This window comes from Rhinichthys klamathensis, unplaced genomic scaffold (genome assembly GCF_029890125.1).
Source record: "Rhinichthys klamathensis goyatoka isolate OS25496 unplaced genomic scaffold, OSU_Roscu_1.1 h1tg000738l_1, whole genome shotgun sequence".
Taxonomy (NCBI): Eukaryota; Metazoa; Chordata; class Actinopteri; order Cypriniformes; family Leuciscidae; genus Rhinichthys; species Rhinichthys klamathensis.
The window spans coordinates 46,385-68,913 of NW_026607150.1; the positions used below are offsets into that span (position 1 = coordinate 46,385).

The 22,529-nt window shown below is 42.5% G+C and overlaps 1 protein-coding gene across 1 annotated transcript; it reads left to right on the forward strand.

Annotated features, from left to right (window-relative positions):
- Nucleotides 1-2,346: 2,346 nt before the first annotated feature.
- LOC130077424 (asialoglycoprotein receptor 1-like) lies at nucleotides 2,347-21,978 on the forward strand. The gene is made up of 4 exons (XM_056242662.1): nucleotides 2,347-2,470; nucleotides 4,656-4,816; nucleotides 21,495-21,604; nucleotides 21,827-21,978. The coding sequence occupies exons 1-4, from the start codon at nucleotides 2,383-2,385 to the stop codon at nucleotides 21,975-21,977; spliced, it is 510 nt and encodes a 169-aa protein (XP_056098637.1). The 5' UTR covers nucleotides 2,347-2,382; the 3' UTR covers nucleotide 21,978.
- Nucleotides 21,979-22,529: the final 551 nt, after the last annotated feature.

Below are 22,529 nucleotides of genomic sequence, written 5' to 3' on the forward strand. Positions count from 1 at the left end.
TCTTGTAAAACCATATTTACATTTTTTTTTTTTACATTTTAAATACAAAACCGTATTTAAAAATTACCAACAAATTGCATGTTGGCAAATCAACTAATTGCATGATGTAAAGTAGACATGACATGAGTGTCATTAAACCTGTCATGAAGAATATGTACATAAAAAAAAAAAAAAAAAATCTTTAGCATTAAATGTTTTCCTGTGTGTGTCTGGGTAACAGAATAAAGAGAATATTTCCAGACTGAATTTCCTAAATATCAGTTCCTCAGAATGTGGAAGTGAAATTTTTTTGAAGGAACATGATTACATAAATTATTAATATATAGGAGGTGGTGTTTTTAATTTCAACTATAAGAAGCAAGTGACTGTTAAATTTGCTCACATTTTTTGGTCCCTTTTTATAGAAAATGGATTGTTCTGAAGAATACGTTCAGATGGAGATGGAAAGTGAACCAAAGAAATCATTTCTGAGAGGTTTGGAAGATTTACAATATCACATTCAGTTGGAGAAATTTCAAAGCATTAATTTTGGCTTTTACAGCATGAGTGAAATGGAAAATGTTTCGCAATTACATTTATTTTAATGTCTTGACAGACTTTTTTAACCGTTATTTCAAAAGCAACTTTTATATTTGAAATGTAATTGGACTCGAGAATGCTGTGAATGTTTCTTCCTCAGGGGTAGTTGGTACATACTGGATATATAACCAGTGAGCTTCAACAATTAATTATGTTCATGCTAATTATGGATATATATATATATATATATATATATATATATATATATTTATTTATTTTTATTTTTATTATTATTATTTTTTTTTTTTTTTTTTACTGCTCGTATGATGATTTAAACTTCTAAGTATAAACTTGGGTATGTCACTTGTTCCGGCACCATTTTGCTACAGTCATGAATGATATCTCAAAATGTGTGGACAAATGCAAAAATAATTAAAACATGGCATTGCAAAATTAAATTATTACATGTCGACATTGTATATGTGATATTACCAATATAAATGAATCAAGGATTGTGTCTGTTTTCTGCAGGTCGCTCATGTAACAGACAAACTGGCATCATTGTGCTTCTAGGAACAGTTTGCATGATTATTTTCCTCATCATGACTTCTGTCATCTGTGAGTGGATTAAAGGAAAGACTCTTTAGTGTATTGCTACTAAACTGCTTTAATTGTGCAGTGGCTGCAATGTGTTTAAGATCAAAATGTACTAAACTGCTAATTGTGACATGAACTGAACTGCTTTGCTCTGAGCTTTAATAAACTATTTGAATTAGCATATGAATAGCCTATATCAAATATTTGCAGAGAAGCTGAAGAAGTTTGTCTGTTTATTTTGGTTTGAAGTTTCGCATCAAGAAAGAAAGTTCTCAATGCTGGAGAGTTGGATGAGCAGCCACACTTCTGATCTCACCTCAGTCAAATCTGACTTTCAAATCACAGGTGGGAACTTCTTCATCATCATCATCACAGATCAGTTTCGGTAATGGACTTTTAATAACAACTGGTGTTTTTTTTTGACAGGTAGTGACTTAGAAAAGAAGGTTTCTGAGCTGCAGAACTTAGTGTCCAGTCTGAGTTCATATTTGAACACGTCTGGATCAATAAGTAACCCAATGACCAACGCCAACGGTTAGTGTCTGACTGCCGTAACTCTGATGTTTTATTTTGTTTTATTAGTATCAGGATGACAATTTTTGTAATCTTTTTAGAACAAAGTTTAAACATAAATGTCCTCCATGAAAAATGTGACATTACTAATGTCTGTTTGGGGTCGAATCTTTAATGCAATGAATTTTTTCATGATTTACGTTTCTCAGCAGAGCATGATTGTTAACCATCTCTTCTCTTTGACACTGTAAATAAATAGCCTAAGATTTGATGTGTGCATAAAAACATTGATTATTACTTATCATTTGTCCCTCTTACTCTCCAAAAGAAGTGCATGAAAAGAAGTTGTCTAATATTGAGACCTTGATGACTGATCTCGGCTCGTCACTGACTTCACTCGCATCCATACAAGAGGAAAACCAAAAAAAATTGGGTGAGTGCTGGACGTACTTTCAGCTTTGAATAGCATATTTAAGACAAGCTGTATATTTCTATTTCTTTCTCCTACAGAGCACCAAAAGGACTTGATGGACGATTTGGACACTGCGGTAACAGCTATTAGGTTTAAACTAACCCGGGACAGTTTGATGTCATCTCTGTTTTTTCAACATAGACAAAGTACACAAAGTAATTAATTTTTTTTTAACTGTATTCATGAAATATCATGTTCTTCAGAATTGTGCTTTTCTTATATTAGAGGTAATCAGGCTGATATATTGTTCTGTTTGGCTTTTGTCTCCGGCTGAAGTGGACATGTCAAGCTCACTGAAGGACGTGAAGAATACAGTGGAGGAACTGAGATCATTAGTTCAAGCTTTGTCTTATAAACTATCATTAACCAGTGAGTAAACTCTAAATTAAAGGTGCAATATTATGCTTATGTAGTTTCTGTTTTAATTATGTTATTTTGTTGGCAACAAACTCAGTGGGCACTATCTTGCACCCAGCGCAATTGACTTTGTACACCGACACATGTATTATTCCTATTTTGCACCCGCGCAAAGCGGGCTTTTCCCTCCACAGACGCACGTAGGTAAATTAGTAAAAACTATTTTGCAGTTTGAGAAAACAATTCCGCCACTGACCAGGAAAAACCTAGTCTAAAGTCAGCGGCGCGTTGCACATTAGTCAATGCAATTTTAAGGGCGCATGCTTGGCCATTATGTAGCGTGTGAACAATGCGCATACACTTTGATTCTCTAATCTAAACAGATGCAGCAGTTTTCATTTTTGCAAATCATACATTATTACAAGGAAAAATATTAACACACGAGGGAAATCATTGTTGTGTCCATGAAGATGTGAAAAAATAGGCATAAATATAGCTTACACATTTTCCCAAATTATTATACGCCTGTTTAACCGAAGCTAATTTGGGTGGGTTTCTCCATCCCCACACAATGTCACTTCTCTGTCTTTTACGGCCCTGACGAGAACGCCGGTCTTCTCGGCTGTGAACCGCTCCTGGCGCGCGCCTGGCAAATCCGCCGTTATAATATCAATCCGCCATGGAAGAAGCGCGCCTGCTCTTAAAGGGAATGTGAGATGACGCTCTGATTGGTTTATTTCACGTTACGCCCAAACCACACCTATGAATAATGAAGCTAATTCCGACCAACCCATTTTGGATTTGCGTCGGGCGCAAGAGTCATTTATCCCGCCGGTATAATAGCAACAGTGCCCGGGATACGCCCACAAAGTTACTTGCGCTTTGCGCTTGATACTTGCGTTTCAGATCGTTAAAATAGGGCCATAAATCTGTAAATGGTGCAAAGAAATAATATACAATAATCACAGACATTAGCAGGATTAAATTACGTTAATCTGCATAAAATGAAAAACAGTAAGTGATTTGCTGGGTGAGGTTGGGTGAGGAAAAACTTGGATGTGTTTGATTCAGACGGTATTTAAATCATAGAACATTAATACAGCGAAATATTAATTAAACCTCCCTACAGAGAACACTTGAACACTCAAAATGAAAATTTGCAATGCAAATGTTGTGTCGTATAACCCTTAAAATCCCTGTAAAGTCAAAATTAAGTATGTGTTCTGAGTTTGTCACACCACAGAAAAATGTGTTATTAGCCAACCAGCCAAATTTGAATGATAAAAAAAGCTGGCAAGTACATAAAATAAGCTATCAAAATGCTGGGGACGTGTCCGCTGGGGGACGTGTCCGCTGGCTGCGCTGAAACCACGCCCACTCGCAGGAAAGCTGCCGACGGTGATATTAGTGATGCTGCTTTCGGGACGGGAGGATGCAGGCCGAGGCGGGAGATTGTCGGTTCGGCCCCATTCACCCGTAACAGCGGATTATCAGTGAATCCCAGTTGTCTCCGACGAAAGTTTATAAAACTATCCCGTGTAAAATGATCACTACAGAGGCAGGTGTTGGCGGTGATCCTCAGCTCTTTATCAAGGTTGGCCCTTCACAAAATTAATCCACCTCTTCTTTATGTGATCGTTTTTAGGAAATTTAAATAAGGACACCGATCTGTTTTGTATGTGATCGCATCCAGGTAGTAGCCTACGCATTTCCGTGTGGAAGGCATAGCAAACTGTAGGCTGTAGCAACTACTGACAGTAACTCGCGATTGAGTGGCGAACTCTGATGCGAATGAGCTCTATTGTTAGGGGAGGGGCCAGCCTCAGGGGCTCCAGTGCGTCATCAAGTAGGGGCGTGTCCACGAACTCAGAGGCTCCAGTGCATCATCGACGAGAACCCTTTTAGTCCCGCCTAAAAAATCCGTAAAATAGCAATAAAAAACTGTTTAACGGTCTAACTCCACAATTCAGTACTTCACAGTTCACAGTCTTTGTAATATGTTTTAGGAATACATTTCTAACATTTATAATGTGTTTAGAATTTTTTTTTTAATTGCCTTTATAGGGACTTTAATGACTTTCTTGATTGAGTCACAAGGGGAGTTGACTAACTAGTGTCTCAGAGAGAGGTGGAGTAAATGATGACAGAATGTTTTGTCTGGGAAATAAAGTGTTAATTTAGTCTTGTCCTCTTATAGACGCACTTACATCCGGCTGTACTGGAACTGAGTGGATCCAGTTCAGCAACAGCTGTTACCTGTTCTCTAGTCACTCCATGAACTGGACCCAAGCAAAAGATTACTGCGAAGAGCAGGGCGCGTTACTCTTAAAAATAGAAGAAGGCTCTAAGAAGGAGTGGGTGAGTAACAGAAACACACACACACACACACACACACTCACACTTTTCCTTAACCCTTTCAGGCGTAGTCACTGTGAGAAACCACCTAGTTTTTTATTACCTCTCATATTGCTTTATAATTTAAAGCAGGAATGTTTCCATTTTTTAGGGTGTTTTAAGTAGCGGATAGGAGGTAATGTTTTCGCTGTGAGTGTTATGGAAGGAAACTGGTATGTTGCAAAATGCTGATTTATATATATATATTTTTTAAAGATTAGGTACTACGACTAGGGATGTTTATTGGGGGTTTTCCCTAACCGACAACCGAAGCTCATTAACTGATCATTAACCGACAAGATTTTTAAATCAGAATTACATTTTAAATAGAATGGATTAGTGTCTGTGACCCATGTGACAGCATGAGAGGTTCAGGATCTTTAGTGTGTGCAAGTTCCCAGTAAACACCACTTCAACATTCTCTTCAGTGTGTAGGTGTGTTTAATAATTAAACAAAAGGGTTTACAACTTAAATCCCTTCAGCTCAAAAGTAACTTAATCTTCTTTGTTTCACAGAGGTATGTGTCCTTTCTCCAGCCACACACACACACACACACCCACCAATCAACAGTTTCTTCCACCCACTATTAGAGCCTGCTGCTGGTCTCATTAGCTGCAGCTGTACTCTCAGGCAGCTTGGGTTTTGTAGTCCTTAACAGACGGCCATCTTGCTCCAGCCATCTGAGGGCAATGTATCTGCCCTCTAGAACACGCCCTCTCATGATGCCACATACCCCCCTCCTCTGCTCTGAGGCTCTTGGTTGGCAGGCCACTGTGAAGAGGACATCTTTGCGAGAGAGGGCATCAGCATTTCCATGGCATCGTCCAGGCCTGTGGACAACAGAGAAGTTGAAGGCTTGCAGACTTAAAAACCATCTAGTTATTCTGCCATTGCTCTCCTTATTCCGGGCCATCCATTGCAGTGGTGCATGGTCGGTCATTAATACAAATTTCCTCCCCAATAGGTAGTACTTGAGTGCCTCTAGTGCCCATTTAATAGCAAGGCACTCTTTCTCAATTGTGGCATAATTTTTCTCGTGCTTTGCCAGTTTCCTACTGATGTAGAGCACAGGATGTTCCTCGCCTTTATGTGTTTGAGAAAGGACTGCTCCTAGACTCCTCTTTAACTGGGAGAAGGCGTCCTCTGCCTCTTCGCTCCACCTTACCATTCTGGAGTGTCTGTTAGTGGTTAGCTCTGTGATGGGTGCAACCAGACTTGAAAAGTTAGGCACAAATCTCCTATAATCATTGGCTAGGCCAAGGAAGGACTTTACCTGTCTTTTGGTTTGTGGCCTAGGCCAGTTCTGAATGGCCGCAACTTTGGCTTCTTGAGGTTGTACCACACCCCTGCCTATTGTATAGCCCAGATACTCAGTTTCGCCGTAGGCAATTTTACATTTTTTGGGGTTTGCAGTCAAGCCCGCCTCTCTGAGGGAATCCAGTACCTTCTGCACCATTCCAAGATGGCTTTCCCAGTCTGAGCTGTGGATTACCACATCATCTAAATAAGCAGCAGCATACTGCTGGTGGGGTTGAAGAACACGGTTCATGAGCCTTTGGAAAGTGGCTGGAGCCCCATGAAGGCCAAAGGGTAAGTGAGTATAATGGTATAGCCCTTCTGGTGTTGCAAAAGCAGTCTTCTCTTTGGAATCTGAAGATAAGGGAACTTGCCAGTAGCCTTTTGTTAGATCTAGTGTTGAAATGAAGCGTGCTTTACCTAGCCTGTCAATCAATTCATCAATGTGGGGCATAGGGTATGCATCAAACTTTGAGATCTCATTTAACTTCCTAAAGTCATTGCAGAACCTTACTGTGCCATCGGGCTTGGGGACCATCACTATAGGGCTCGACCATGCACTCTGCGACTCCTCTATGACTCCTAACTTAAGCATTTCCCTCACCTCTTCCTTGACGGCTTCTCGTCTGGCCTCTGGGATTCTGTAAGGCCGCTGCTGTACAATTTTCCCTGGGACAGTATGGATCTCATGCTGGATCATTTGAGTATGGCCTGGGACTGGGGAAAAATGTCTTTGTTACGATCCACTAGCTCCATCACTTCCTGTCTTTGTTGTGGGTTCAGATCTGGGCTCACATGGACTTCTTCTCGTGGTGGATCACTGGGTTTCCTTGGGGAAAGAGAGCACACCATCACGTCTCTAGGGTGCCAACGTTTTAAGAGGTTGACGTGGTATATTTGGTCAGGCTTTCTCTTGCCTGTTTGCTTAACCCTGTAATTGACCTCCCCTATCCTCTCTATGACCTCAAAGGGTCCCTGCCAGGTGGCTAGGAATTTGCACTCTACTGTTGGCAACAGCACTAACACTCGGTCTCCTGGCTGAAATTCTCTAGGCTGAGCTGGGCGGTTTTATATAGCTTGTTGTTCCTGTTGCGCTTTCCCCATATGTTCTCTTACCATAGGGTAAATGGCTGCCATTCTGTCTCTCATTTCCCCCACATGATCAATGAACGACCTATGGGGGCAAGGCTGCTCCTCCCATGCTTCCTTTGCTATATCCAGCAGACCCCTTGGCTTGTATGGGTACAAAAGTTCAAAAGGGGCGAACCCTGTAGAGGCTTGTGGTACTTCTCTAATTGAGAACAACAGATAGGGTAGGAGTTGATCCCAGTTTCTGCCATCCGTGTCAATGGTCTTACGAAGCATTTGCTTGAGGGTCTTATTAAAACGCTCCACAAGGCCGTCTGTCTGTGGATGGTACACTGATGTTCTTATTTGCTTTATCTTTAGGAGGGTGCAGAGCTCTTTCATTACACGAGACATGAATGGGGTCCCCTGGTCTGTAAGAATTTCTTTTGGGATACCCACTCTAGTACTAATCAGGAATAATTCTTTGGCAATTTGTTTTGATGTAGCTTTCCTTAACGGCACCGCTTCAGGGTAGCGGGTTGCATAGTCTACCATCACCAAAATATATTGGTGACCCCTGCCGCTCCTCGGGAGAGGCCCCACAATGTCCATCCCAATCCTCTCAAAGGGGGTTTCGATGATGGGTAAAGGAATCAAGGGACTACGAAAATGAGGTTTTGGAGCTGACTGCTAACACTCCGGGCAACTACGGCAGTAGTTCTCTACTTCCTTATGCACACCAGGCCAAAAGAACCGTTTTAACACTCTGTCTTTGGTTTTTTCCACCCCTAAATGTGCCCCAAGCAGATGAGTGTGGGCTAGTTGCAGTACTGTGGCCCTATGGGTTTGAGGCCCAAGCAACTGCTCTATAGTCTCCTCCCCCTCTTTTTTTATTTGGTAGAGCAACCCATTCTTAATTGCAAAATATGGGTACACTATTGGAAGATTACTGGGAACTATTCCATCCACAACTTTCACATTTCTGGACCGCTATCACTCCCTTGGGTTGACCCCAGCTCCTCGGGTTCCGTCTGTAACTGTACCCTGTTTTGAGTGATGGGCTGTGGTGGTGGCTCATCTGCTTGTTCTGAGGCCGACTCCGTCTCTTCCAGGTTGTCTCCTCTATACATCCGTGTCTGCACTGGAAGGCAATGGTGTGTTAGAGTTTGGACATTTTGACTTGCATGATTTATTATATTTTGTCTGATTTTACCCCTGGGCCGCTGTGGTTCTCTTGTTCTCCTTGCTTGTACGTCTTGCCACAACATGTGAAACACAGGACAATCTCGTCCAATTAATACCTGTACCGGCAGGGATCCCACCACCCCAGCTCGAATTTCATACTTCCCTCTAGTCGTGACTAGTGTTACTGCAGATGTGGGGTATGTACAGGTGTCACCATGCACACACGAAACTGGAACTGGGTTTTCTAGTGAGATTTGCTGTGGGTTGACCAAGGACTGGTGCACCAGGGTAATCATGCTTCCAGAGTCCAGTAATGCCTCTACATCTTGACTATTTACTGAAACAGGGCATGTCATAGCTTGGAACACAGAGTTGCCCAACAAGGCAGCAAAAAGGTTATTTTTCAAGCCACTTGAAGACTCAGCCGTCGGCATAGGCTCATCTGTTTGGTTGCATTGCTATAAAATGTGTCCTACTTCCCCACACTTGTAACAAGTTCTCAGTTTATACAATGTGCTTTCGACTGCCGAATCTTGCTGGCTGGACCTTTTCCCCTGTGGACTAGCCCATCTGGGAGTAGGGGCTCTAGGGACAAACTTTTGTTGGGGCTGCACACTGGTTGAGAACCGTGAGTTCAGCATTTCTGCACTGGCTTGGCATCTTTCAACTTCTTCTATCAATTCTTGGGGTGAACTTGGGTTATTCAGACAGACAAATCGTTTATCTTCAGCGGGTAGGGCTCTTACAAATCTGTCCATCACCAAGGAATCAACCACTTCTGTTGCTGAGTGCCTATCAGGCTCTAACCATTTCTTAGCCAGACGCATTAATTCGTGCATCTGTGTACGTGGTGGCTGTTCTTTCTTGAAGCACCATGCATGGAACCTCTGGGCCCTCCCGAATTCTGTAAGACCACTGCGACTTAATATTTCTTTCTTTAAGGAGTCATAACTATTGGCCAAGGTTGGGTCTAGATCTAGGAAGGCTTTCTGTGATTCTCCAGATAAAAATGGTGCCAATATTTTGGCAAATTGATCTCTTGGCCATTTTTCTCTGAAAGCAGTTGTCTCAAAGGCATGCAAGTAAGCTTCGACATCATCATTCTCTCCCATTTTAGGAATAAAGTCACTAGCCTGTATCCTGCTAACATCTTGGGCTTGTTTCATTTCCAATTCTTTAACTTTAAGGTTATTAGCCCTCTTTTGTTCCTCCAGCAAGGCAACTTGGATCTGCTGCTGCACTTTATTACTCTCTATCATTGTTTTCAGTAACTCTTCCATTTTACAATCAGTTGATTGTGTACTTAGCTTAGAAAACAGGCTTGTGAGGTCCTCCACGTCACTCTGGAACATCAGCAGTCATCCACTCGCCAGCATTCTCCACCGTATATGACAGCATGAGAGGTTCAGGATCTTTAGTGTGTGCAAGTTCCCAGTAAACACCACTTCAACAGTCTCTTCAGTGTGTAGGTGTGTTTAATAATTAAACAAAAGGGTTTACAACTTAAATCTCTTCAGCTCAAAAGTAACTTAATCTTCTTTGTTTCACAGAGGTATGTGTCCTTTCTCCAGCCACACACACACACACACCCACCAATCAACAGTTTCTTCCACCCACTATTAGAGCCTGCTGCTGGTCTCATTAGCTGCAGCTGTACTCTCAGACAGCCTGGGTTTTGTAGTCCTTAACAGACGGCCATCTTGCTCCAGCCATCTGAGGGCAATGTATCTGCCCTCTAGAACACGCCCTCTCATGATGCCACACCCATTAAAAATACCAACATTTGTTTTTTAGGGCTTTAGTTTTGCATGTGCAAATAACAGCACGTCACATCATGCAGTAGCGCTTCAATCAACAAAAAACTGAATAAAATTATATATATATATATATAAATACGTTAAATATATTTCACTGTAGGTGCATTGTGTAAAATTTTGGAGGATCTGTTGACAGAAATGCAATATCATATATGTAACCCTCTTTCTCTCTCTCCGCGCGCTCACTGGCCTCTAGCACCGCCGCTGCTGCTCTGCGTTGTGTTTATGAATGTTCGTGGGTGGTGGTAGAAAGCTGGGACTCAAACACAGAGAGGTTCAGGATCGTGGCTTGACCGTTTATTCCACTGCACGGTGTCTATAACGTTGACAACATGAACTCAGTTTAAGTTTTAAACTAGCAAAGTACATTTCAATGCACATGCAATTCAACTGCAGGCTTGTGCTGCTTATATTATCATACATAGCTTTGCATTAGCCACCATGCATTAATCACATTTAAAAGGAAAACAAAACATTTTAACTCTCTTCATTACTCTAAATTTAGGTCTTTAGCAGTTTAAAACACAAAATATCCCAGTACACTGAACTTTAGTGTAATAATAACAAATATATTTTCGTAGCTTTTTCCCACTACCATTAACATGGCTTACCTATACCGTTGACAACATGAACTGAGGAAAAAATGAAGCACTACTCACGTATCAACGCTACGGCATCTCAAGAGGCACAAACAGCGCTAAAGGCACCTGAATCGGTTTTAATATAATAGCCTTATGGGGACATCTTGTGGACAAGGCAAAACACTGCCTTACATCCGCCCCTTCTGTAATTGATGGCGTCCCAGCCATCTAATTAACCAAAACTCAAGGTGGTCTAATCCAGTGGTTTTCAAACTTTTTCAAGAGGGACCCTTTTTTTTTTTTTTTTTTTTTTTACGCGACCCATAGGCTTGTGCGCAGAATTTTTTTCTTTAACCTTTCTTTAAGCACTTTTTTTAACCACTTTACTTTTGATGATGCACGTGCACTTGCTGATTCTTGACGCGATTGCAACGCAAAGTCGATTCTGAAATAATTTGATCAAGCTATAGGCCTACATACAGGACTTTTAACCAATAAATAGCTTCTCGTTTGCTGAATGCTTAAAAAATACAAATACACAAAACATATTCCACAACAAACTCTTTAAATGTAATATTCATTATATACAGAACAGAACAAGAATAAAAAAATAATAACTAAACAAGCCAAAACGAAATCATTTAAAGGGAAAGTAAAAGGGGCATTATGCTCACGTAGCCTAACTCTCTCATTAGAATCAAAATATTTTAACATTCGCGATGTATTTGATGGTAAACTATTCTTTATTATAGGCGTTGTAGCAACTTCACTCACGTTGCAATATCGACAGGGAAAAAAAAATCATCCTTTTCACATGCGCAAAAATGTGCTTGGAAACATCACAGTTGAGCGGTGCTTACGCTGAATGGTACGAATTGACTATTTAAACAGAGCAGTGTGATTTTTATATTAGGTTGACTATTTTATTGTCATATTTTTATTTCGGCTATAATGAACAGGCTGCGATGTCAAGCCTGGAATGGTGTATTTGTGTGTGTGTGCGCGCGTGTGTTTGTGTGTGTGTGTGTGTGAGGCGCGGCACTGGAAACAAAAAATATACTCCGTCGTTCATACAGGACATCATTCAAACTGCAAAGTGTTTATTTATACTTGTGTACACTCGACACAACATTGTTAAAACACAACATTGTGGTTTTGTCAAACTGTAAACTCTTGTCAAACTTAATGTAACCCAACCAAAATCACACACAGTTTAAAAGCAAACGTATTTATAATTCAAATGAGAATAGGGCTGTCAACGAATATTCTAAATTCGAATAGGCCTATATATTCGAATAGTTTAAAAAAAACAGAATTTCGAATGTGAAAATTAATATTTGAATGTGGAAAAACACGCCCGCGGTATCAGAGGCGCGGCTGTCTGCTTTGCGCGCTGCCTGAGGGATCAGGGACAGGTCACAAGAGTCGCACTGGCACAGCTGAAAGTTTTTTCTTATTTATTGCATGAATAAGGTAGGTTAGATACAGCAGTTCCATGCATCGCAGGCTTCACTGGTTTGATTATTTACCGTTTCATGTCAAGGAAAAGTTCCATGTTTACCACAGCACAGCTCGCTCGGGGCGTTCAATGTCGGTTCTTTAAAACTTCAATTAATGTTAATATTTGTTTCAATCACTGAATGAAGCCTGCTATATTTGGGACAGGAGTCGCGACCTTAAATTGCTTGCACAAAACTCTTGATCAGCACTCAACATTTCTTTATTGTTGTTGTTGTTCATTTAAACCGTTATGCGCAGAGAGCGTGATGTGAGGGAGAGAGAGAGAGAGAAAGAGCGAGAGTGAGGTCTGCGGTCTTGGCCATTAGTTGATTTAGGCTACTTGTTTTTGTGTAGGTAATACGTTGTCAAATATGTTTAAACTTAAATAAACTACCTAAACAAGTAGTTATGTCTCTTTGTATTAATTTGACCTGTTATTGACGTAATGCGCGTCATTGACAAAATGCACAACCAGATGTTCGAATAGTTCGAATATAGCATGTGTTTTTTTAGAGGGATTTTTTAGAACGTAATTTTTGAGTAGCCTAATTTTGACAGCGCTAGGAAGGAACTACGAGTGTTAGTGTGTTGTTGCCGATGGAGCGAACGTGTGTGTGTTGCGGGTGGAGCGAACGAGTGCGTGTTTTGTGTATATTAATGAGAAGGGCCTGCTTATTCTGCATAATCTGGTCCCAAGCCGGTTCGCAGGACGAGAGGGCAACACGCATGTCAGGAGAAGCATTCAGTTTGTTTCGTTGTTTCAAAGCTATTATTATTAATATTAATTTAATTAGAAAACGGATTTTTTTTTTTTTTTTTATCACTGGCGACCCATATTTTAATTCTCGCGACCCACCCGAGGGTCGCGACCCAGGGTTTGAAAACCACTGGTCTAATCTATGACAATCAAAACAATAAATGTGTTGTAAGTGAATGTATAGCACATGATGTGTGTAATAAGCGTGGGTAGCTAACTATTGTCAGGGTACATGCAGTATGGCTCCACGTGTGCCCTGTTACTCCTCTTATTTCTGGACTTTAGCCACAACTTTCTCCCTCTTTCTATCTTTTGGTGGTCACTCTCTGGATTCACCACTTGGGTCTCGAGTGAGAGCTTATTTGGGGGATGCTGGCTCCTTCTCGGGTTTCTTCTTGGGGGGTTGGGCCCTTGAGTGGGGGTGGCATCACTACCAGTCACAAGCACTCCCTCTCCGCTACTTGTTTCTTCTGTCCACATGTCAGCCTCCTCTGTGCTCGTTTGCTCCTCCTCTTTATCTGGTGTTCCAACTAGGACTCTGTCCAGCATCTCCTCTGAACCGTCACCCCTTGTTCCCTCTTCTGCCTCTGATTCAATGCCTGTCCCACATATCTCACCATCTGACTCGCTTCCTTCTACGATCACTCCTTCGTCTCGCTCCACTGGGAGAAACATACACTGCGTCAAAAGGTTCCTATGAACCACTCTCTCCGCTCCCCCATTCTCTCGTCGCACCACGTGCACAGGCAAACCAGGTTGCTTCTTTACCACAACATATGGCCATCTCTCCCATCGATCTCCCAACTTCTGCCTCCCCTCTACATGACAGGTCTTGACTAAGACCCTATCCCCTGAACTAAAGTCTTCACCCTTAGCTGTCTTGTCATAATACTTTTTCTGCTGTCCTTTTGCCAGCTGAGATGTCCGATTAGCCAGGGTATAGGCCTGCGACAGGGAGTCATGCAGGGTCTGGACATATTCGTTGTATTCACAAGGCTGGTTTGTTGTGGGGGACCCAAAGATGAGGTCCACTGGGAGCCTGGGGTGTCTACCAAACATAAGGTAGTATGGGCTATATCCAGTGGAATCATGTTGCGAGCAGTTATATGCGTGTGTCATGGAATCCACATGCTCATGCCACCGGGTCTTCAGGTGCAGCTCTAGTGTTCCCAGCATGTTCATCAGGGTACGGTTGAATCTTTCGGTAGTCCCGTTGCCCTGGGGATGGTAGTGTGTGGTGTGGGTTTTAGTGGTGCCAATACACTTGCATAGCTCCTTCACTATTGCACTTTCAAAGTTACGCCCTTGATCTGTGTGTAATTTAGCAGGGAAACCAAAACGGCAGAAGAAATTCCTCCACAAGACCCTGGCCACTGTGCCTGCCTTTTGGTCCCTGGTGGGGTAGGCTTGTGCGAAACGAGAAAAGTTATCTGTAACAATGAGTACATTCTCCATACCACCCTTGGACTTCTCCAGCTTTAAAAAGTCCACACAAACCAGTTCCATGGGTGCACTGGTATGGATACTGACAAGGGGGGCCCTGACGTTGACCGTGGGAGTTTTTCTAAGGCAGCATCTCTCACACTGTTCGCACCACGCCTTGATCTCCTGAAACATTCTTGGCCAGTAAAATCTTTCCCTTATCATCTGTAGTGTCCTCTCAAATCCCAGATGCCCTGAGTCATTGTGAATGGCTGTTTTGACGGTTTCACGCAGCCTCTCTGGCAGTATTAGTTGATCCACCACCCCTTTATGGGAGTCTCTGAAGCTGCAATACAGGATCCCTTTTCTTACCACTAACCTCCTCCACTCTTTTAAGAGGAGACTCCCAGTGGTGCCCACTTTCATCCTCTCGCTGTGGCTCGGCTTGTGATTCCTGCTCTTAAAGTGGAGGATATGACCGATAACTGTGTCCTCCTTCTGTCCCGCTCGAAGCTCCTGTGTGGTCATAGCAGGCAGGGCCTCCATCCCCACATCCACATACGCCTCACTGGGCTCCAGGAACTGACCGCTTGTAGGCTCCTCTGTGACCGCTGTGTCCTTGCCTGAGACCTCCCCAGGCTCGTGGATGGTTTGTGCCTCCTCATGTCTCGGTGCTCCCGTCCTCACCTGCTGCGGGCATGACTGCAGGGTCTCCGCCACTTCCTGATTGGACATACGCGAGAGGGCATCCGCATTGGTGTTGTCCTGTCCCCTCCGATACTGGATGTCAAAGTCAAATATGGACAGATGAGAAACCCATAGCTGACCTGTGGCGTCGAGTTTGGCTGAGGTCATTACATATTTCAGAGGGTTGTTGTCTGTTAGAACAGCGAACTTGCGCCCATAGAGGTGGTCATGGAACTTATCCGTCACGGCCCACTTGAGAGCGAGGAACTCAAGCTTATGTGCGGGATACCTCGTTTCAGGTGGGCTCAGGCCTCTGCTCGCATACGCAATGACCCTTTCCACCCCATCTTGTACCTGCACTAGCACAGCACCAAGCCCCATCCCTGAAGCATCGGTCTGCAGCAGAAAGGGTTGACTGTAGTCTGGATAGCCAAGCACTGGCGCACTTATCAGCTTATCTTTTAAAGACTGAAAGGCCTCCTCACAGTCGGCAGTCCACAGAAATGGCAGTTCAGGGCCTAGGCATTTCTGGATCCCTCTTTTCTTTTTTCTAGGGTCACCAGAGGTAAGGCGGTATAACGGAGCAGCCAAGTTAGCATAGCCCTTAACATACCTCCTATAGTAACCCGCAAACCCCAAAAACCGTAGCACTTCCATACGATTAGTAGGCCTCTCCCAATCCTTAACCTTACTGATCTTCTCTGGGTCTGTCCTGATGCCCTCTGCAGACACCCAGTGACCTAAGTACTGCACTTCCTTCCTGACAAGCTGGCACTTGGAGGGTTTCAGTTTTAAACCATGCTTCCTAAGCCTATCAAAAGCCAGTTGAAGCCTCTCCAGATGTTCATTAAAGGACTTAGAGAAAATAATAATATCGTCAAGGTAAATAAGTAGGTGGGTGAAATTTAAGTCCCCAAAACAGGAGGTCATCAGCCTTTGAAAGGTTGAGGGTGCGTTTTGCAGCCCAAAAGGCATTCTATTGGCCTCAAACAGACCCATGGGAGTGCTGAATGCTGTCTTGTACTTGTCATGTTCTGCAACCTCTACCTGCCAGTATCCCGATGTAAGGTCAAGGGTGGAAAAGTATTTTGCCTGCCCTAACGCCTCTAGAGCCTCCTCTATCCTTGGCAGAGGGAATGCGTCCCGGGTGCTGCAGGCGTTGAGCTTCCGGTAGTCGATACACAATCGAAGTGAACCATCCTTCTTGGTCACAACCACCACGGGGGATGCATACGGACTTTTCCTGGGGCGAACAACTCCTGCTGCCCCCATCTCCATTAATAACCGCCTCACATATTGCCACTGGGAGGGAGGTATTTTGCGTTATGGCAGTCGGAAAGGCCTCGGGTCAACCAGGGGAATCTCATGCTGTACAGTTGTGGTGTGACCATAGTCCAGGGGATGCTGGGAGAACACATCTGCATTTTTGTCCAGCAGATCCTTAAGTAGAGCACGTTGGTCCTCACTTTCCACCGCGGCTTCACTTAGGTCAACCCCGCAGCTAGTCACCACTTGGTCCAGGCTGAGACATGCACCTCTGTTCCCAGCTTCACCATGCTTTTTGTCTGGGAACTCCACCACCTTGTCCACCAGAACTGCGCTGGCCAGATTTGTGTGTCGTTTGATTGTAATGACTTGCTGGGAAAGATTCATCACTCTAACTGGAGCACAACCTCTTTTCACATTTGCAAGCACTTTAGCCACCAGGATGTCCCGGGGGAGCTGTAAGGAAGGATGGCCTTCTATCAGGGCTGTATAAACCTTCCTTTGGGGGCCCTCTTTAATCCTACACATTAAATCCATCTCTTTTCTACCAGGGATGTTTATTGTGCGACCATTGTAAACCGCCGGACCTACAACGACATGCATTTTACTTTGCTCGGCACTCCCCACCTCCAGTAAAGCTGTGTACCACCCTGGATGCTTCTCTTTGACCTGGCACAGAAACTGCGGGCCATAGGCTGTTCGGAGATGGTCTCGGGAGGCTCGAATGACATTGGTTCCCACCAACAAAGGGACTGAAGAGCGATAGTTGGAATCAGGAACAACAAAGGCAGGTACGGCCTTGAGCTCTTTCTCCAGTACTTTCAGGTCGATGTGTAGAACACCATGGTAGGGCACGGTCTGACCAGCTGCACCCTCTATTGGTATTTTAGAAGGCCGTAGCTTTTTCTTCTGTAGAGCTGGGTGGCTCTGCCAGTAGCTGTGCGTAATACTGGTTATCTGTGAGCCAGAGTCAATTAGAGCCCTGCATGCCTTTCCGTTGACTTCTACATCTCCTTCGTTCCTGGGTCCGACTAGGGGTGTTTCCCCTCCTTCAGTGCAACTCCTCTCGACCGGTGGGTGGGGCCCTTGCTGTGTACCCATGGACGCCCCAGCTGCCATGGGTACTAAGCGTTTAAATGTTGAGCAGAGTGCATGTGTCCGTCAGCAGGAACCTTAGGCTGCTGGGCTCCAGCTAGGCTTGGATCCGGAAGCACTGCTCGGCATACTCTGGCCGTGTGGCCTGGCTCCCCACACCGGTAACAGACAAAGCTTGGATTCTGTCCGGTTCTTCCCTTTGCTGGTTGGACAGCTACTGGGGAGGAAAGGGGAGGAGAGGTCATTCTCAACTCTAGTTGTGACAGCTTAGCCACTTGTTCTTCCTGAACGAGGGCTAATTTCTTAACCATTTCCGTCAGCTCGGATAATTCAGATGTGTGTTTTGGCCTATCTATCTTGGTGTTTCCACTACCTGCCGATGTTACATGTACCTGAGCATACGTTTTCTTTGCTGTACTTCGCGTCTGGAACTTCTTAGTTTCTCTAGTTAGACTTCGGAGCTCTGCCTGCAGCTCTCGGAAGCTCAAGAGCCTGGGTGCCATTGGTGCGACATTTTTCACTTGATGCGTTTGCATGAAACCCCCATAGGCTGTCATAGGAAGGATCTGGTTGGCTACTGCCCGATCAGGAGGCCTGAATTGTGTCATGTGTGGGTGGGCGGCCTGGGTAGCAGATGCAGGCGGAGGGGGGACTGGAAAACGAGCATCAGCATGCATGTTGATATGGGAAGCTGGGATCAGCGTCTGTTGAGGAGACAGCTCCGTAGGAGCATCAGCGGCTGCCTGGTCTAACGCTACCTGAGGGCTGTGTAGAGTTATGTTGGGAGCCCATGCATAAGCAGATGGGGGTGACGGAGTGGCTCCACTATAGCCTGGACCTGGAGCGGGGAGAAATGTGCCCTCGGGGGAACGCACTTGAAAGGCCTGCTCAGCAGCTGCGTGCTTAACTGTAGTATTCATCACTGGTGGGCTCCGAAGACTCGACGCGGGAACAGGAGGAGGATACGGATAACTAGGGTAAACCTGGGGGCCAGGCCTAATAGGCTGGGCTGGATGGGGCGCGGCAACTGGATAGGGTTTGAGCGACTGCTGCATAACTGGCATCTCAACAAAGACATGATGTGAAGAATTTTGCCAAGTCATAGCTTCTGAGGGCCCATGTCTACTACGTTTGCGAACAGAGGCATCAACCGTCCTATCTATCTGGCCACCTGGTCTTGCATCGGGGCTGTTGTCGAAGCAAAGTGCCGGTACCTGCCCCGAGGCCCCAGGGCCTGGCAGCCTTCGTGCATGGGCTGGCGTCACATACTGGTCAGCATAGGGCAAGTTCGTAGGGGCTGGCGGGGCAATGGTGACATGCCCCACTGGCGTTAGGAGACTAGATGCACTGGTGGAGGAGCACTGTATGTCTTGTGGTGAGTTTGCATAGGTCTGTGACATCTTAAAATCCAACTGTATTTACTGTGTGCAATCAGGTCAAATGGCAGTGTAATTAGATTATGTGGAGGTGCTGAATATATGTAAAATGATACAGTCCTAGACAAATAAAAGTGTCCAAAAGTAAGCTATGCGTTTCAGTGAAATCAGCCAAATGAAAAATTTAACCCACTTATCCCAAAAACTTAACTCATTGACTCATCAACTAAAATGGCTTGTCAGTTAAAACTTAAATCTCACTGAGTATCAAGCAGATGCACAGTAATCCTAGATGAATTTCACAAATCTCAAATATATATATATATATATATATATATATATATATATATATTAGGGCTGTCAAATGATTAATCACGATTAATCACATCCAAAATAAAAGTTTTTTTTACATAATATATGTGGGTGCACTGTGTATAATTATTTTGTATATATATAAATACGCACACATGCATGTATATTTAAGAAAAAAATAGAATTTATATATAAAATATTTATATTTATATATAATATAAATTATATATAAATCTATATACAGTATATACATGAAAATATTTCTTAAATATATACAAGCATGTGTGTGTATTTATATATATAAAATAATTATACACAATGCACCCACATATATTATGTAAAAAAAACTTTTATTTTGGATGTGATTAATCACGATTAATCATTTGACAGCCCTAATATATATATATATATATATATATATATATATATATATATATATATATATATAAATATATTACAAATGTTCCATTAACCTATCAAATATGTTTTACATCACAGCTAGTTACTGAAATTAAAACAGTTCAATAACAGTTAAGATTCCCAGCAGACTGTAAAGGATATAACTGTGATGGCAGATAAAAATCCCCAAAAGCACCAGTTAGGTAAAGAATTCCAGTTTGTTCATAAAATATAGTTCAGCATTCAAACCACTGGCTGTAGAATTATCTTCCTCTTCGGTCTAGCAGTGCCACAATCCGGGTCACGGCACCAAAGATGTAACCCTCTTTCTCTCTCTCCGCGCACTCACTGGCCTCTAGCACCGCCGCTGCTGCTGTGCGTTGTGTTTATGAATGTTCGTGGGTGGTGGTAGAAAGCTGGGACTCAGACACAGAGAGGTTCGGGACCGTGGCTTGACCGTTTATTCCACAGCACGGTGTCTATAACGTTGACAACATGAACTCAGTTTAAGTTTTAAACTAGCAAAGTACATTTCAATGCACATGCAATTCAACTGCAGGCTTGTGCTGCTTATATTATCATACATAGCTTTGCATTAGCCACCATGCATTAATCACATTTAAAAGGAAAACAAAACATTTTAACTCTCTTCATTACTCTGAATTTAGGTCTTTAGCAGTTTAAAACACAAAATATCCCAGTACACTGAACTTTAGTGTGATAATAACAAATATATTTTACATAGCTTTTTCCCACTACCATTAACATGGCGTTGACAACATGAACTGAGGAAAAAATGACGCACTACTCACGTATCAACGCTACAGCATCTCAAGAGGCACAAACAGCGCTAAAGGCACCTGAATCGGTTTTAATATAATAGCGTTATGGGGACATCTTGTGGACAAGGCAATACACTGCCTTACATCTACATAACTATGTTTTCAGTGGTGTAAAGACCTTAAAGACCAACCATTCATTGCGACGACATCATTTCCTGTCGGCCACCTTAACTTCTGTTGGTTGCAATTCGCAAACTCACCACTTGATGCCGCTAAAGATTACAAACTGCACATTTAATGCACTGTCTATGCTTTAATGTCCTAAAATTTACAACCTGTCCCACTGTGGTGTTATTATGCCACGCACATTTCTGAGCATGTGAAGGATGATGTTTTATGTGGATATTTGAACGCGTGTGAAGTACAAAGCCTAGTTTATAAAATAAGTTATAGGTCAGCATCCAAATACATAGCAAATATGGAAACATCGTGCCAAATGAGAGAGTTAGGCTACGTTGGCACAACGCTTTAAATGATTTTGTTTTGTCTTGACGTTTATAAAGCTACTTTTATTTTTCATTCTTGTTCCGTTCTGAATATTGTAACATTTAAAGGATTTGTTGTGGCGTTAGGGGAACTAAAATAGCCTATAGCTATGTTTATAGTGTTTCTTTTTGAGATTTTGCTTTATTTACCGGTATTTTACTTTAATGTTACAATAAAATGTTACTTATACGCAACCTGTTTTTCTCTTAAAAGCAAAATTTTATATGTTTAACATTTTCAAAATGTCTTGGAAAAATTACTTTTAAAATTACTTGCATTACTTTTTAAACCGTTTAACTGATGTATTAACCGTCAAAATTATTGCTCTTGGTTAACCAGTTAATTATGAGCATCCCTATAGCGACAACTATAATATTACAATTTTATAAGGAAAACTTAGGAGGTTTTCACTGTTACCACTATGCCTACAGGAAAACGAGGTTGTTACGTAAACCATTGTGTGTATACAGGAAATACCACATGGGTATCTGTGCATGAAAAGGGTTAATACCTTTATTCTGCCTTTCAGTATTTTTTTATCCCTCCTCCTAGGAATTTGTTACCCATTTGGCCAAACCATTTGAATACTGGATCGGTCTAACGGATCAGATCACAGGCCAGTGGAGATGGGCGGATGACACTAATTGCACCATGGACAAAGTGTGAGTTGAATTATGCAGTCACAGGTTTCCATATCGAATTCATTTTCCATTATTTTCTTTGTAAACGAAAGTAGGATAGGAAGCAATCAATTCAAGATAATGATTGTTAAGTAACTTGATTAAACAACCTTTCAGCCATTTAAAAAGTTGTTGTTGGTCATGGACATGGGATTACATTATAAAAAAAAGTTTTCTATATGCATTTTTTGGCTTTGGTTACAGACACTGGGGACCTGGGCAGCCGGATGACTGGCAAGGACATCAGCTAGGGGGAGGAGAGGACTGTGCACATATAACAAGAAATGCGAATATTAATGACAACCACTGCTCCGTCAAAATGAAATTTATATGTAAAGGACCTAAGGATTCTTAACAGCAACCTGTGTGTATGTTGCTTCAAGAGAGCGACTATACATCTGTTGTGTTTTCTTTTTTCTTTATTCATTTATAATCCTTTAATCATAATCATTTAAGTGTTCCATTCAATCATATAATCGTTTATTAATTTTTATTACATTACTTATTTTTTTCCTGTAACCCTTATCAAACGGGTTACAGGACGAAGACCAAAGTAGGGATGAAGTTCAGATGAAGTTTGAAACTAAGATATTATCATAACTTTTCAGGGTGCTCAGTTCTGGATTTTTGGGGCCGATCACTGAAAGCAATATCAGCCCGATACCGATCACCAAAATAAATACATGATAAATAGAAGGCTTCAAATAGACCTATGGGGGTTATTTATATTCTTTACAAGAATTGATGTTAAAATTAAGAGAATATTATGAATTGAAAACCTTTTATTTATTGGCAAGCAAAATGTGCAACATATTCCTTTCCTTCTCTTAGAGGTGATTAGGAACAGCTTAACTTAAACTTAACTTAAATATAGCTTTCCTGTGAAATAAATAATATAAATGTTAAG

Bases quoted from the DNA above. Each gene is read 5' to 3' on its own strand.
- LOC130077424 (XM_056242662.1), top strand. From the start codon at position 2,383: ATGTCAAGCTCACTGAAGGACGTGAAGAATACAGTGGAGGAACTGAGA. The intron at 2,471-4,655 runs GTGAGTAAACTC...GTCCTCTTATAG, and splicing joins TTATAAACTATCATTAACCA to ACGCACTTACATCCGGCTGT. The intron at 21,605-21,826 runs GTGAGTTGAATT...CTTTGGTTACAG, and splicing joins AATTGCACCATGGACAAAGT to ACACTGGGGACCTGGGCAGC.